We start from the raw sequence: 17,091 nt of genomic DNA on the forward strand, positions 1-17,091 counted from the left end.
CCAATACCTTTGTTCTGCATCTTACGGTCAGGGCGGTCCTCACTGTGAACCATCTTCCCCTCAGACAGAGTTCCTGAGGACGGGGGTGGCATCTTCTTTCACCTGAGGACTCTGCCCCTGGGCTGAGGCTGCCTTGGAGTCCCTGATATAGAGGAGAACACACATAGGAGATGCCTGTCCATCTGTCTGCCTGTATGTCTCTCTGTCTGCCTATTCCTATGTCCCTGTGTGGGAAAGATGGCCAGGAGGAGCTGGCGACCTGAGCGGGGTCTTTGGCTGCACCCATGCTAGGGAAATCCAGACCCATGACAAGGTCCCGGAGACCACTCTGGACCTGAGGTGGTGGGTATCGGGGCCAGGAGAGGGAGTGGGGATGGCTTCCGGCAGCCCCTCCCACTGAGCGGCCCAGCTCGGAGCTGTGCCGGCATTGCTGGGGTGAAGGGTCATTTGTTTCTCTCTAAATCGCTAGAGGAAGAGTTGGGATATTCCCCTTCTCTTTAATCCTGACTTCACATTTTAAATAAATGTGGGGCTGGGTGCAGTGGCTCACACCTGTAACCCCAGCACTTTGGGAGACCGAGGTGAGCAGATCGCTTGAGCTCGGGAGTCCAAGACCAACCTGGGCAACATGGCAAGACCCTGTCTCAATTAAAAAACAAAAAGTAAAAATAAATCAATGTGGTAGTGAAGGTGGATGGAAGGAGGGTCTTCAGGAGGAGGTGGGCTGGGCCTTGGAGGACACAGAGCTCTGAGGCCTTGGGGAGGGCCCCTGGCAGCTGCCTGGAAGCCCCTCAGGTGGGCTTACCTTGCCTCAATCTTTGGTCCCGTAGCTGATAAGGCCACCATTTCCAAGTGCCAGGCAGTGGACTGGACGCTCTGGGGGCTGATCTGATGTCATTTAAATCTCCTAACAGTGGGGTAAGGATTATGATGCTCAGTTTCCAGATGAGAAAAGCGAGGCTCAGTGAGGTTAACTTGCTTCAGGTCCTAGATTAGCAAGTGGTAACACTGCACCCAGATTTGTGTCGTTCCAAAGCCTGTGTTCTAACCTCTACTAAATTTTCACCCATGGCTGGAGCTGATCTACTTTGTGTGTGAGGGAGAGAGGGAGAGAATTCTGGGAGTGGGCATGCATGCATGATTCTTAGGAACAGTATTAGGAAGGGGGGTGGCAGGTAGGCAGGCTCACACTCTCCAAGGAATGCAGACACACACACACCAGCCATGCAGACACAGGGACAAATGCTCGTGTAACACTAGACACCTCTACGTAGGAATGTAGACATCCATTTAGATTTTTCCCACAGACACAAGGATGCCCAGACACTGATTTGTAGAGCTGATGTGCAGATGGTTCTGTAACTGGGACAGCTGAGCCCCCCAGGACTGGGGCCCCTACGAGGAGCCAGGGGCAGGCCTTTGGCCCCTTGTCCAGCTGGCCAGCAGCAGGTAGAAGGGTTGCCATTTCCAAGAGAGCAGGCCATGGAGAGAGGAGGAGACTGAGATCCCCCACCCTGAGCTCTTCCGCAGAGGAAATGCCTTCCTGAAACATCCCCGAGGCTCAGTTTCCTTAGCTGTAAGGTGGGGATTCATCATATCTACTTTGCTAGGCTTGGTTAGGATGACTTTAGCTAACGTCTGAAAAGCAGCTACCAGACTGCCTGGCATGCTGTACTCACCAAGCAAATCATTTTTATTCATTTACTTGTTTGCCAAACACTTCCTGGCCCTCTTCTGTGTGGGACCTTTGTGCTGGACCCAGAAAATGCAGAGAAGCGTAGGGCAAGGACCTGCCTGAAGGACACTGCTTCTGAGACTTTCCCTGTTCCAGGGTCATCGTGCCCATCTGCTCTGACTCTCAGGAACCTACGTGGCCTCTAGCACATCTGACTTGTGGTCCTCTCCCCCAGGAGACTTTGTGACCGTCTTTGGCATCTGTATTCCCTTCCTCTTGAAGTTTGCAGATGATAGAGGCTGGGCAGTAGGAGGAGCCTTAAAACTCACCTGTTCCAAGCTTCTGTCCATGACAGATCCTACCCTACCTGGTCAGGCTCTATTTCCCCTGTTCCCGTCCCCCTTCGATCATTGGCCCAGCCACATGGATTTCTTTCTGCCCCTTGGACACACCAAGCTCATGTAGGAATTTATTTACCCTTGCAGTTCTTTCATCCAAGAAGGCTCTTATCCATGGATTCTGCATGGTCCATCCCACACATGTATGTGCACGAGCAGATGTGCATACACACGCACACACACACACATACACATGCTTAGCATGTCTGAGTTTTCTCATTATTCAGGCCTCTGCTCACCTGACACCTTTCCACAAAGGTCTTTGCCTCTAACCCCTCCTGAGACACTGCCTATTGCTTTTCTCCTTGTTGGACATATGACCTTTGTCGTTTACCAAAAAATCTGCATGCTGGAGGAAGAGATGCAGGGAACAGTTCCCATGTTCTTAACATATCTGTTTTTACAGGTTCTTTTTATACAAGTGTGTATAACTGAGGTTCCCCGCACCCCATCACCTTTCCAGGAGTTTGTTGGGCAGCCCCTGCTGGTGGGGGGAAGACCTTGTATACAGTATACATTTAAAAACCAAGGCGGGGCTGGGCACAGTGGCTCACACCTGTAATCGCAGCACTTTGGGAAGCCGAGGCGGGTGGATCACCTGAGGTCAGGAGTTCGAGACCAGCCTGGCCAACATGGTAAAACCCTGTCTCTACTAAAAATGCAAAAATTAGCCGGGCATGGTGGCAGGCACCTATAATCCCAGCTACTCGGGAGACTGAGGCAGGAGAATCTCTTGAACCTGGGAGGTGGAGGTTGCAGTAAGCTGAGATTGCACCATTGCACTCCAGCCTGGGCGAAAAGAGCAAAACTCTGTTTCAAAAACAAAATAAAACAAAACACCAAGGCAGATAATGCATTTTGAAAGCAAGTAGAATAATAATAAACAAGATAAAATATGCATTTGAAAAGAAATCTAAGTATATATTTTAACCACAAAAGACAGTCACAATAATAAAAAGGAGACATCGCGTTAGTTCAGCATTTATAACTACAATAGGTGACAAAGTTCTTTTGATGTCTGAGGCTGAGTTTCCCCACCATTTTCTCTGCGCGGATGTAGAGATCCACACGTTCAAGCCTGTCTATTCTTTAGGCTGTAATTACCACATAAGAGACACTTGAGGAAGGAGGACATAGTGTAGGAAGGGAGAGATTTTAGGTTGAAATTATCTGGGTTGTTTATTTGACCCAGGCTGGCTTTTCCTTCCCCGCCTGCAGAATGTAAACTTTGTGAGTGCCCAATCCTGTCCTTTCATTCCCCACAGTGTTCCCGTACCCAGCACAGTGTCTGTGGAATGAGAGGCCCCCTTTGATGGCCACCAGCCCCTTTTCTGCTCACCTGTAGCTGGGAGAACTTGCTCCCTCAAATGGAGCTAACTGGCCTCCCTGTAGCCTTTCCCTCTGCCCCAGACCTCCCCCTGGGACCCCTGCACATGTCATCAGAGAGAATGCCTCTGTCTTTGTTCTCGGATGGATCCAAATCGTGCATGTGTAAGGCCACGGCATAGAGGAGCCTCTCACTGGGCTCTTGCTGTTCAAACTCAGGAACCAAATGGATCCAGATAAATCCTCAGCTGACTCGGTTGCTACTTAAACTCTTGCTTCTTACTATCTAAAACTCAGGAGCTGAACAGATGGGGATAATAGGACTTTCCTGACTATCCAAATTCTTACTTCTTAGGAATGGAAAAGATTTGGATAGCAAGCGAGGTTTGTATATTAATATAGCATGTTCACATAGTATGCGAATATAGTAGATAGGATAGATTTTATACCTTCAGTATCTGTTGATTGAGAAAATATACCGTTAATATAATTCAGGAATAATTTTAAGTGATTGTAGTTTTTGAATCACGGAAATTTTTACATACATTTGCTTTATACCTAAGTATTTTGTGTGTGCTATTTTAAGTGGCATTATCATTTTCAAATTTCAGTTCATTTCTTGTATCTAGGAATGCAATTGACTTTTGCATGTCGATCTTATATCCTACAATCCTGCTATACTCAGTTGTTGGTTCTGGTCGTTTTTATTAACATAGATTTTGTAGGCTTTTTGTTTTCTGCATAGACAACAATCATGTCATCTGCGAATAAAGATGATTTTATTTCTTCCTTTCCAATCTATATCCCTTTCATATCTTTTTTCTTGTCTTATTGCAATAGCTAGAATGTCCTCCACATTCATTTGGAAAATAGTCCCGTATCCCTGTTAGGAACACACAGTTGTGGTACATCTGGACTCTTGCAGTAAATCCAGGGCCCGAGGGTGGGACATCGGCTCACACTGTTGGAGGCAGAGATTAAGAAGCTTAGGGAATCAGCCTTGTACCTAGAGGTGACCACTGAGTTGGTGCTCACTATAACCTCTGTCCTTTTAATGTCTCGGAATGTGCTTCTCACTGGGCTGCAAGCCATGAAGCACAAACTGGGTGTGTGTTTGGGAGTTTGTGGTGGGCCAGGCAGGAATGACAGGCAGGAGGGCTATGTCCTGGATGGCCTGGGCTGGCCCTCTCCCTTCACGAATAGTTTATGCTCTGGGGTCTGGACTCAGGGCAAGGAACAGTGCCAGCATCCTGCAGGGTAGGGGGTGTGGTGAACTGGGACTGTAGCAGGTATCTCTAAGGACTACACCATCAGGCTTACCTGGCAGTGGCTGGGGAGGATGTCTACCCCTTGCTTGTTTATTGACGGCTATTGCTGGCCGGGTGGACTCCTCCAATATCAGTCCGAGTAGAAGAATTTCAAAGGACAGTCTCTGCCAGGATTTTCATTGTGCAGATGGAAAAACAGAGGCAGGGGCATTGCTGATACAAGAACGCAGGTCTCTGAGGGACAGGATGTGTGTGCCTGGTAGCCAGGGCCAGAGAAATGTGAGCAGAAGTGTGTGATTTCTGGGCAGAAGCATTTAAGACTGGTGAGATTTTCTGAGCCCTTCTCCCCTGCTTGGCTAGAACCTGATGTCTCCTTTTGGGCTGGTGACATTATAAAGTGGTGGCATCTTTGAGTGACCACGATGAGCAGAGCTCCCTTCCAACCTGTGTGTGAGTGAGAAACGAACCACTGCTGTTGAAATGTCTGCGCTCATTTGTTAATACAGCAGAGCTTCCCCTGTGCTGACTGAGACACTGCTTGGCAAAGTCACCTTGGCAAAGGCTCATAACTACCACCAACCTCGGTGTTAGGACTTGCAAAATGGGCACACTCATTCCTGCTCTGCTGTGATTACTCAGAGAAGCTTTTGAGCTTCAATGACAGCACAGGAGAGGGAGGTCTCTATGAGGTCTGAGGCCTCGGAGGGAGAGGGCACAGATGTGCAGGATGCTAACTGGCCTGTAGTCCGGGCGGGGTGTCCTGGGTCACCTCCCTCGTACTGGGGCACCATCTCAGGCTTGGTTAACAGATGTGTTCCCTTTAACAGGTGGCCCTCCCCCGGGCGGCGGTGCCCCCTGGCACCTTCGAAATGTCCTCAGTGACTCCGTGGAGAGCTCAGATGATGAATTCTTTGATGCCAGAGGTGAGTGAACCCCAATCTCACATCACTGGCTGGGTGACCTTCCTAGAAACCTCAAGAAGAGGATCCCGTTTGGGTGTTCGCATCCCTCCCCACTCAGACGTGGTATCTGCAGCTCCACACTCCATACTTACTCATCCTATGCGTGTGCCGAGAGCAGGGGCTCAGCCTTTGCCTGTTTGCTGTTTGAAATATTTGTTGAACCTCTACCATGTGCCGGGAACTCTGCTAGGTGCTAGGGATCCTGTGGCAATCAGTTGCCATGTTGCTGCTCTCATCAAACTTATAGCCTCGCAGGAGAGGCAGACAGCCAAGAACAGGACAGGAAAATACAATGACGAATGGGGAGCATCGCCACTAAGTAGAAGTGCCACCGCTAAGTAGAAGTGCCAGCTGTTGTAAGAGAGAACAGTCAGGCCAGGCATGGTGGCTCACGCCTGTAATCCCAGCACTTTGGGAGGCCAAGGCAGGTGGATCACCTGAGGTCAGGAGTTCAAGACCAGCCTGGCCAACATGTGTGTTCCCTTAACAGGTGGCCCTGTGAAACCCCGTCTCTACTAAACATATTTTAAAAATTAGCTGGGTGTAGTGGTGGGCACCTGTAGTCCCAGCTACTTGGGAGACTGAGGCAGGACAATTGCTTGAACCCAGGAGACGGAGGTTGCAGTGAGCCAACACGGTGCCACTGAACTCCAGCCTGGGTGACAGAGTGAGACTCTGTAGAGCTAAGGAGGAAGACATTGACAAGGTGAAGAGAGGAAGAAAGAACCTTCCGGACAAAGGGCACAGCAGGTGTGATGGCCCTGAAGTAGGAGAGACAGGAACATTCCAGGAACTGGAGGAAGGCTGAGTGTCTAGGATGTGGCAGGCAGTGGGGAGGGGACTGCGAGGAGATGCTGCATGCACCTGTGAGCTGGTGCAACTTAAGATCAGCCTCGGCCGAGGGGTGGTGGCTCACGCCTGTAATCCTGACACTTTGAGAGGCCAAGGTGGGTGGATCACTTGAAGTCAGGAGTTCAAAACCAGCCTGGCCAACATGGTGAAACCCTATCCCTACTAAAAATACAAAACATTAGCCAGGTGTGGTGGTGGGTGCCTGTAATCCCAGCTACTGGGAGGCTGAGGCAGGAGAATCACTTGAACCCAGGAGGCAGGGGTTGCAGTGAGCTGAGATTGCGCCACTCTACTCCAGTCTGGGGGACAGAGCAAGACTCTGTGTCAGAAAAAAAAAATGAGCCTCATATATGCAGGGAGGGTCAGAGTATTCGAAAGACTGTTGCCAGTGTTCAGGTGAGAGACAGGAAAGATGGGCAAATGACCTCTGCATCTCATCATGGCCAATCCACGACATAGCAAGGAGCATTGTTGACACTGGGATTGAAAAAAAGGGGCATCCAATGGGGTGGGCATTTCAGGCAGAGATCAGCCTGAGTGAAGGCTCAGAGATGTGAACACCCAGGCAGGGACACAGGCACGGGAAGGTGGAGTCGGTCTGGAATTGAGCAGAGAAGACCCTCCCTAGCCATGCTTGGCTGGGCTGCGTAGGAGTCGAGGAGAAGCACCAGGGTCCTGCTCCACAGCCCAGGAAGGTCTCTTGCTTGGCCTGCGTAGCCCCACTCTGGGAAGTCACTGTCTTTAGGGTGTTGACTTACTCCTGAGATGGGTCCGGCTTTGAAATGCCTGGCAAACGGGGTCTTGGAAGAGAAGCAGACTACGTGCTGGGAAGACATCTAGAAGACATCCAGAGCAGGCACTTGGGATGTGGTCTCAGCCGTGCCGTCGACTAGTTCTGTGACCTTGGTGGGTCTTTCACCTTCTCTGGGCCTCAGTTTCCCTATCAGCTCTGTGCCTCCAACAATGGAGAAGACTCAGTTTGAGTGATCTTTAGGAAGCGTGGCTGGGAGGTGGGGAGCTGTTCTGACTTGAGCCCCCACGATTCTTGGCTCTGGGCGGGGAACCTCTCCCCTGATGCCAGCCCTAAACCAGCCCATTTGGGGCCTGTCTCCCATGGGCGTCTGATTAGAGTGGCTGCTGGGGCTGAATTTCTCCATAGCAACTAACCCACAGTGAGACAACAACGGCTTCAATATTTTGATGCTTGGAAGACTTTCATTTAAAACATTTCTGCAGTTCATCAGGGCTCTGCATTCCCAGCTGACAACAGAGGCATCTGTGGGTGGCACGAGGGTCAGCTCTATCCCTTCAGGCCCTGCTCACCTGCCGTCTGTGAGAGCAGTTGCAGTGCTTCTCACACTGATGGCTGTCTCCCTGGCCCCTCAGTTGTCTCCGTCCTCTCCCTCCCATCTCACGGCTCATTCTGCTGTGACATTGGCCCCACTTCTCACTCCTCCCATGTTGGTGGCCCTGCATTTTCTTTCTCATCATCCCCTTTGTTTTTTTTTTTTTTTTTTGAGATGGAGTCTTGCTTTGTAGCCCAGGCGGGAGTGCAAGGGAGTGATCTTGGCTCACTACAACCTCTGCCTCCCGGGTTCCAGCCTGCCTCAGCCTCCCAAGTAGCTGGGTTACAGGCATGTGCCACCACGTCCAGGTAATTTTTTTTTTTTGTATTTTCAGTAGAGACGGGGTTTCACTATGTTGGCCAGGCTGGTCTCAAACTCCTGACCTCAAGTGATCTGCCCGCCTCGGCCTCCCAAAGTGCTAGGATTACAGGCATGTGCCACCACACCTGGCTAATTTTTTTTTTTTTTTTTTTTTTTTTTTAGTAGAGATTGGGTTTCACCATGTTGGCCAGGCTGGTCTCGAATTCCTGACCTCAAGTGATCGGCCTGCCTTGGCCTCCCAAAGTGCTGGGATTACAGGTGTGAGCCACTGCGCCCGGCCACTTCCTTCTTTTCTTCTCCCTTTCTTTCAGGATATCAGACTCTCCCCTGTCTTTCCCCATCTTCTGCCTCTCCACACACCCTACAGAACCTCGTATATCTCTGCAGCCTCCCTCCCATCTGCCCTCTTCCAGAGCATCTGCATTCCTAAGCCACAGGATCCGCCCCACAGGCTGCTGGGATCCTCTTTAGTTCTAATTTGCCGACTCCTGACCTCCTTTCCTTTCTTCCCTGGACCAATGCCTTTGTGTGTTTCCTTGGCTCAAGGCAGTGAGAGGTGAAGCCATCCTTTCTCTCTATCCCAGGGGTCTGGTCCAGCACAGCCTAGCTCAGCCAGTGCTCTGTGTCTGGGGCCAGGTCATGGGCTTCTGAGCATCCCTTGAGGGGCTGCTTCCCTGCCCTCTGCTCTCCAGCCCAGGCTGAACCCTGACCCTGACCCTGGGTGTGGTCTCTGTCTTCCACTTGAGCAGGGCCTGGCACCCTATGGCCTCAACATTTCCAACTCTATAGTTGTGGTGAGGCCAACACCATTAAATCCAGCCCGACTCAGTCATCCTGCACTAAAGCCTTCAAAGCTCCCTGGGTTTCCCCCATGAGTCCCTCAGATAACTCCTTGACTGCCATGGATGTCTAGTCCAGTGGTTCCTGCATGCTTGGAGGTCTTCACAGGTGACCTTCTCTGTGCCTCCCCGCAGAGACCAGCTGGGCAGTGGGTGTAGCAGTCTCATTGCCGCCTGGGCAGCCTTCTGTCCCTGAGAGCTCCTGCATTTGTACTCCCTCCTCTGCCCATAACCCCCGTCACGATCCCCCACCCCAGCCCACCTCAACTGATACAAAAATGACCAGCGGAATGAGAAACCCAACGGCGTCTACACCGGAAGAAACTGCATTGCTAGGTACCAGCACTGACCGGGCCTGGGAACATTGTATCTCCCTCCTCAGTGCACTCATGGGGAAACTGAGGCCACAGCACAGACGGGATCCCCCCCCCTCAGATCACACATCAAGGTAGAAGTGCAGGGGCTGGAACCAGGAGTTTAGTGTCCAGGTCAGCCCTTTTCCTTTGCTGTGTTACGGATATTGGGACCATCCTACTTCCCTTGTGGCCATCAGCCCAACCGATTGGCCCAGCACTGGGGTTCACTTGGAGAGGTCCTTGGAGCTCATGGTCTGGGAGCAGAGGGGAGTTCTGCGTTCTGGGGGTCTCTGGTTGTGTATGGAAGGCGTGGGAGGGATTAGGGAACAGTCAGGCAGGACTATTGAGCTCTCTGGATCCATAACAACTCCTCGGCAGGGTGCCAGCTCCTCTGGCTAAGGTGGCAGGTCTGGGGCTCAGGAGTGATTAGGTGCTGCAGGGTGGGCTATGGAGTCCAGGCTCCCAGATGCAAAAGAAGTGTCACTCCCCCTACTGCCAAGACAGGATATCTGGGGGACCATGGCCCAGCGGTGCCGAGGTTGGAAGATGCAGAGTAAGGGAAAACCCAGAGCGGCCAGAAGGGGATGTGGCCTCCAACCCATTCCAAGCCAGAGCTGGGAGGTTCCTCAAGGTTTCTGAATCCAACACCTCTGACTCACTTTACAAGCTGGGAAACGGAGGCTGGGGAACCTTGTTCAGGGCCACACAAGGAGGCAGAGCGGGAGCTAGAATTCAGCCTCGTTCATTTACTCTTTCAACAGTATTCATGGCGCATCTGTCCATCAAGTGCCAGGTGCTCTTTTGGGTGTGGGGGATACAGGAGCAACCGAGTCCTGCCCTAGCCAGTGGAGCTTATAGCCCAGTGGTGGTGGTAGGTGACAAATAGAAAGAGAATACACAAGCAAATACATTCTATTAAGAATTACCATAGGCCGGGCACAGTGCCTCATGCCTGTAATCCCAGCACTTTGGGAGGCCAAGGCAGGTGGATCACGAGTTCAGGAGTTCGAGACCAGCCTGGCCAACATGGTGAAGGACCCCCTCTACTAAAGATACAAAAAAGTAGCTGGGCGTAGTGGCACACAACTGTAATCCCAGTTACTTGGGAGACTGAGGCAGGAGAATCACTTGAACCCAGGAGGCAGAGGTTGCAGTGAGCTGAGATCATGACATTGCACTCCAGCCTGGGTGACAGGACAAGACTCCGTCTGAAACAAAAAAAAAGAATTACTATAAATAAAATAACACAAAGGAATAAATGCTGCACCATATCAGATATATACATGACAAGTAAGCACGTGAAAAGATGCTCCATGTCATTCATCATTAGGGAATGATGTCATTATTGTAAATCAAAACTGCAATGAGATACCACTACCTACTTATTAGAATGACTGATTAAAATAACTTACAAGGGGCTGCCTCATGCCTATAATCCCAGAACTTTGGGAGGCTGAGGCGGAGGATCACATGAGGTCAGGAGTTCGAGACCAGCCTGATCAACATGGAGAAACCTTGTCTCTACTGAAAATGCAAAATGAACTGGGCATGGTGGAGCATGCCTGTAATCCCAGCTACTCGGGAGGCTGAGGCAGGAGAATCACTTGAACCCGGGAGGCGGAGGTTGTGATGAGCTGAGATCGTGCCATTGTACTCCAGCCTGGGCAACAAGAGCGAAACTCCATCTCAAAATAATAATAATAATAACTTACCAAGATGCGGAGGCACTGGGACTTTCAAACTCGGCTAGCGGGAATGTACGATGATACAATCATTTGGGAAAATCTATTGCAGCTGCTTAAGAAGCGAATCATACTTCACTACCATGTGACCCAGCCCTTCTGCTCCTTGGCATTTCCCCAAGAAAAAGAAAGCATTTTTCCACCTGAGGACTTGCTCATGAATGTTCCCAGCAGCTTGATGGATTATAGCCCCACACTGAAAATGCCCAAATGGGCATCAGTGAGCGAACAAATTGTGGTACAGTTGAGAATGAATGGACCACGGATATATGCAACAATATGGATAAATCTCAGAATAATCATGCCAAGTGAAAGAAGTCAGACTGAAGCAGAGTACATCCTGTATGATTCCATTTATACAACAGTCTAGGACATGAAAACCAATCTGTGGTGCCAGGAGCAGATCAGTGGTCGCCTGGGGATGGGGAATTGGGGGAGGACGGATAAACAGGGGCAGGAGAGAACTTCTAGAGGGGATGGGTCCTTGTTCACTAGCTTGGTTGGGGTGACGGTTTGACAGGTATGTACATATGTCAAAACTTACCCAGCCATGTGCTTTAAAGGTGTGTAGTTGATGGAATGTCAATTATGCCTCAGTAATGCTGTTTAAAAAATGGAGACTGTCCCCACCATATAACATAAAAGGACGCGATAGAGTGGGTGGCTGTCGGAGGCTCCCTGGGGTGTGGCCCTGAGATGAGAGCTGAGTAATGAGAAATGCACCACCTGCAAGTCTCAGGGTAAGAGTGTTCTGGACAGTGGGAACAGCCAGCGCAAAGTGATGGGAGGAATGAGCGTGGCATCTTCTTCTTTTTTTTTTTTTTTGAGACGGAGTTTCATTCTTGTCACCCAGGTTGGACTGCAGTGGCACAGTCTCGGCTCACTGCAACCTCCACCTCTCAGGTTCAAGCAATTCTCCTGCCTCAACCTCCCAAGTAGCTGGGATTACAGGCATGTACCACCAGGCCCGGCTAATTTTTTTTTTTTTTAATATTTTTAGTAGAGATGCGGTTTTACCATGCTGGCCAGGCTGGTCTTGAACTCCTGACCTCAGGTGATCTGCCCGCCTCAGCCTCCCAGCGTGCTGGGATGACAGGCATGAGCCACTGCGCTCAAGCTTGGTGTCTTTGAGCAACGGCAGGAAGGCTGGTGTGGCCGGAGTGAGCCAGGGAGGCACTGGCTCAGTGTTCACTGTGGGTTCACAGCCCCAGCAAGGAGAGAGAGGGTAGACTAGACCCAGTAACCCGTATTGTGGAAGGCAGTGGGTGTCCTCTGGACATGCTTTCCTGGCGAGGCTCAGGGTTGGCCCTGGGTACCTCTGTCCCATTCCCAGAGAAGGCCAGAGATGCAGAACTCAAAATCTGTAGTGCGGGATGGATCCTCAAAATGGAACCATGCCTGGACCTTGAGTGAGCTCCTCATTGTGAGGGATGAAGATTGCTGGGTGACAGGTAGTCCGGCCAGAAGCCATGGGTAAGAAAAACTTCGTGGACCAAGGAGGATGGGTTGACCTGTTAGAGCAGCTCAGGTTTCCCAGGGTCGCTGGCTATGAAACGCTAAGTTCTAGAGAGAAAATGAAACTGTCTTTTGAGGTCTTCATCCCTGAAGGGACGCAAGGTTGGGGCTGGAGCAGTCCCTGTGGCATTGGGTGAGTTTATTTGGGATTTGGCTGGATATACCAAGCCTAGCTCACTTTATGTTCTGTTTTTATACCAAAATGTATGTCTTCATTTAGAAAATATCAGCTGCATCGTTCACTTTAACCTTCTGCTTAGATGGAAAGAACACTCCAGTTAGAGCCAGCAAACATCTAGGTACAAACAGAGGTGTTTTCATGAAATTAACTGCCAGGAGATAGTGTTACTGGAAGTCCCTTTAATTGGCAGGATGTGGATTCTTAGCCCAGCCCTTCCTCTGAGGTTCTGCATGGCTGTGGGCCAGTGGCACAGCTCTGCACCTGTGAAATGAGGATGCTGGGCTTTACCTCGAAGGATCTGTCAATGAGGCTCCCCATGGCCTTGCAAGGCTCTGTTAGCTATGGTGTCCAGGTCCATTCCCTCACTTGAATGGGAAATACTTCTTTTCTTTTGGTTTCCCCACCCCCTCCAGTATCTAAATAGCCCTCCCTCCATGACTATGCATAAGCAGGCCAGGCCCTGACAGTTGCAGAGACAAAAGTGCCATCAGGGCCAGGAATGGGGTGATTACGGTGGTGGTGGTGGTGGTGGTGGAGCTAGGGTTTACTGTCAGGGCACATCTGGCACTGGGTAGCTGGATCAAGAGCAAAGCACAAGACTGTCTCCCTCGGCAGGGCTAAGGGAACTCTCTGAGCTAGAAGCTGGAGGAGTCCTCCTTTCTGCATTTACCCCCCTGTCTGTTGTGTCCTTGGTTTCTTGCTGGACACTGAGGTGCCCAGCCTGGCTGGTCCTCCCCTCCCCCACTCCCCAAAGTGGGAGGCTGGGGCCTGAGGAGCTGGGCTCTGTGTTGCAGAATCTGCTTGTGCCTCCAACTCCTGGTTTCCCATAGCAACTGGGAGAGGAAGGTACTGCAGGGCTAAATCATCCCATTTTACAGACAAAGTCTCAAAGTCAGGGTCAGGTCTCACAGAGAATGGGGGGCACAGGCCAAGCCTTTGATCTGAGCTTTCCCTGTGATCACTTAGCCTCCCGGGGGTTTCTAACCCCAAGGGTGAGAGGAGGGGAGTGGAAGAAAATGCTATGTGTCCTCTGGGCGTAGAGGACCAGGTTTCCATGATGGTTGTGTCACTGACTGGCTGCCGTCTGATCTCAGGCAGGTCTTGGGTCTCTGAGCCTCAGGTTCCTCGTCTATAGAATGGCAGGGGTAGAAGTGTTTGTCTCCTGGAGGGAGTGGAAGGATGTCACTGTGGGAAGCTGCATGACTATTCCTGGGCCAAGGAGCCATCACAGAAGCAAACCACAGGTGTGCTGTGGGCCCCCACTCTCCCCTGCCTTTCCCCCATTAGGGGAGGGGAAGTGGAAGACAAAACGCCATTGAACCAGGCCCAACACGTCTGGGGATGAGCTGTGCGGGGACTGCCCCTCACAAGGAAGAGGGAGTTATGGTATTGACTATGGGGGGCCATGGCGGCACGTGATGGGCAGTGCAAGGTGAATATGAGCAATCTTGTGGCCCAGAGCCCCAAGCAATGCATATCTAGGTTCTTGGAAAAATCCATGTTGTGGGCCTGATGACAGGTGCTACTGGATGGGCCATCTGCAGAATGTGACCAAGCCCTCGGCTCCATGAGCTGGAGGTGAAGCCTTCCTGGCATGATAAAAGGAGAATTTTTTGTTTGTTTGTTTGTTTGAGACGGAGTCTCACTCTGTCACCAGGCTGGAATGCAGTGGCACGATCTCAGCTCACTGCAACCTCTACCACCCGGGTTCAAGTGATTCTTCCACCTCAGCTTCCCGAGTTGCTGGGATTATAGGCGCCCACCACTATGCCCAGCTAATTTTTTGTATTTTTAGTAGATATGGGGTTTTACCATGTTGGTCAGGCTGGTCTCGAACTCCTGACCTCGTGATTCGCCTGCCTCAGCCTCACAAGTGCTGGGATTACAGGTGTGAGTCACTGCACCCGGCAAAGACAAGGAGATTCTTTACTCTGGAGTCCTGTCAACAGTAGAAATAGAAGCTCCGGGGTAAGAAGAAAGGCTTTCCTTATAGCATTGGAGGTTGTGCTTACAGGAGTATAACCAGGTTTTGGCCAGGGTCAGAGTCAATCTGTGGTCAAGGCCAGGGCTATGGTAACAGTGGATGAGGCTCAGCCTGGAGCTTCGTCAGAGCTGGGTCAGGTCTCAGCAGGGTGAAGTACATGTTAAAACCATGTCCGCAGCAGAGATCACCAGGACAAGAATTAGCATGCAAGAGACAGTCACCAGAAGGTGAAAAGCAGAATCAAGCAGGGCATTTATACAAATGAGCACGGTGTGGCTCCACAGGTCCTGTTGGAGGCTTGTCCTACAATGTGGGAAGCAGAGCAAAGACTGCAAGCTGAGCCCTGCAGCTTCCCTCTTTGCCTGAATGGCTCCAAAGAGCTGCTGCTGCTTCCGTGTGTGTGTGTGTGTGTGTGTGTGTGTTCTTATTGCTTCTCAGGGGACAAGCCCATTGTTGCCAGAGTGAAGACGTAAAGGTTGAGTGTGGGAGAGAAAGCATGTTGGGGAGTTGGGAGGGTACACAGAGCAGCAGAGAGACAGGGATGGGCGGAGGGTCAGGGAGTGTGAGAATGCCAGAGAAGGTACGAGAAAGCAGAGAGTGAGAGGGAGCAGGAGGGAGAGAGGGCCACACACACATGCTCACACATGCATATAGGCACACACTCATGCATGTACGCAGTCACACATGCATGTACATATTCACACATGCATGGACACACATGCACACACATGCACATATGCACACACACACATGCACATGCACACGTGCACACACACAGAGCAAGAGACAACAGGCAGGGGAGGGAGAAGACCCTTAGGGAGCAGGGGGCTGGAGAGATCCTGAGGACAGGGACCTGGGGAGACAAAAGAGAAATCCATAGAGAATGAGAGAGATCAAGAAAGAAACAGACCCAGTCCAATAAAGTGAGACCCAGAGAAAGGAAAGAGAGAAAGGTGCTGGGGTGAGAAGAGAGCAAGGCTATGCATTCGTGTTCCACCCAGAGAGAGATACAGATGTGGCAGGCAGCACGGGAGAGCTTGGGAGAGGCCAAGAGAACTACAAGGACCAAGAGAGACACAGACCCATAGAAAGGGGTCCAGAGAGCTCAGATCTGAGTGAGTCAGGGCCAGATATAAAGTGTGAGAGAAGCATGCTGAGACTCTGGGAGAGAAAAACATATTTGATCAGAAACAGACAGAAGCCCAAGAGCCAAAGATGGTGCAGGGGTATACTGGTGATTAGGAAAAAAGGGGAAAGAGGCCAGGGCCGTGCAGGAGTAGGCATGCTCAGACCTCCAGAGCCCTGGGAGACCCCACAGGGTTCCACTAGCCTTGCATGCACCACTGGGACAGGACTTATGGCACTGTAGAAGAAATGGGAGCTAGGATATGCTGAGCACCTGCTGTATACCTGCCTCTCCCAGCTCATGTCAGAGGTATTTCTATCATGTTTTTCACAAAACTGGATTCCAGCAGGGGGAGGTCGTGTCTCACCCTGCACACAGTAGGTGCTCAGGAATCTATTCAAAATGGATAGCTCCATGCTTGAGTAACTGAACCAGGAGACAAAGAACTCAAGGTGGTAATCAGGCTGATCCTGATTACCTGACTCTGGAGCTGGGCTAGCGTGTCACAGGGGCTGACAACAGCAGGAGTGGAACCAAGAGTGAGCGTAGGGCATAACACCCATGCTCCTGCTGCTGGCGGTGGTGATGGTGATGATGATACCATCGTGCAACAGCATCTCAGCCTGTACTTTTACGGTGTGGGGGGCACTCTTACAAACACCTTACCTGCATCATCTCACTTAATCCTCACCACAATCCGATGACATAGGGACTACGATGATATCATTTTTTAGATGAGGTAACTGTAGTTGTATTGCTAGCAGATGGTGGGTCCAGGATTGAAAGCAATCAGTCTAACACCAGAATTCAGCTCTTAACCTCTTCATAATTCTGCTTCCCGAAGAATAATATGACCTTATATTTGTTTACAGCACCTCAAATTGTGTTGTCCTCACAGCAGCTTGCTAGACAGAGCTATAGAGCCAGAGTCGTTATTGTTGTTTAAAAGATAGGAAAACAGACACAGTGGTGGAGGGTGTGGAAAAGCACAAAGCTCACATGCAGCAGGATCTGCACTGGAACCTTGTCAGGGCTCTGCCCAGTACGGAATAAACCAGTTCCCAGATGGAACACGCCAGGCTCAGGAAATTGTCCGAATGTGTGTGGTGCCTGGCTGGAGTGTGGGCAGCCAATACAGGATGTCCAGGGCAGGCTATCAGGATGGCAGGATTTCAGGACTCTTGAAACAGTATACCTGGT

At 50.8% G+C, this 17,091-nt stretch overlaps 1 protein-coding gene across 2 annotated transcripts in view; it reads left to right on the forward strand.

The window, feature by feature from the left end:
- Positions 1-17,091, forward strand: part of PITPNM3 (PITPNM family member 3) — a 107,896-nt gene that overhangs the window by 13,522 nt on the left and 77,283 nt on the right. For both annotated transcript variants that reach the window (XM_033184882.1, XM_033184881.1), the window contains exon 2: positions 5,495-5,590. In XM_033184882.1, coding sequence (XP_033040773.1) covers positions 5,495-5,590 — 96 coding nt within the window. The remainder of the gene's footprint in view (positions 1-5,494; positions 5,591-17,091) is intronic.

The sequence above is a fragment of the Trachypithecus francoisi genome, unplaced genomic scaffold, assembly GCF_009764315.1.
Source record: "Trachypithecus francoisi isolate TF-2019V2 unplaced genomic scaffold, Tfra_2.0 Lachesis_group20, whole genome shotgun sequence".
Lineage (NCBI taxonomy): Eukaryota > Metazoa > Chordata > Mammalia > Primates > Cercopithecidae > Trachypithecus > Trachypithecus francoisi.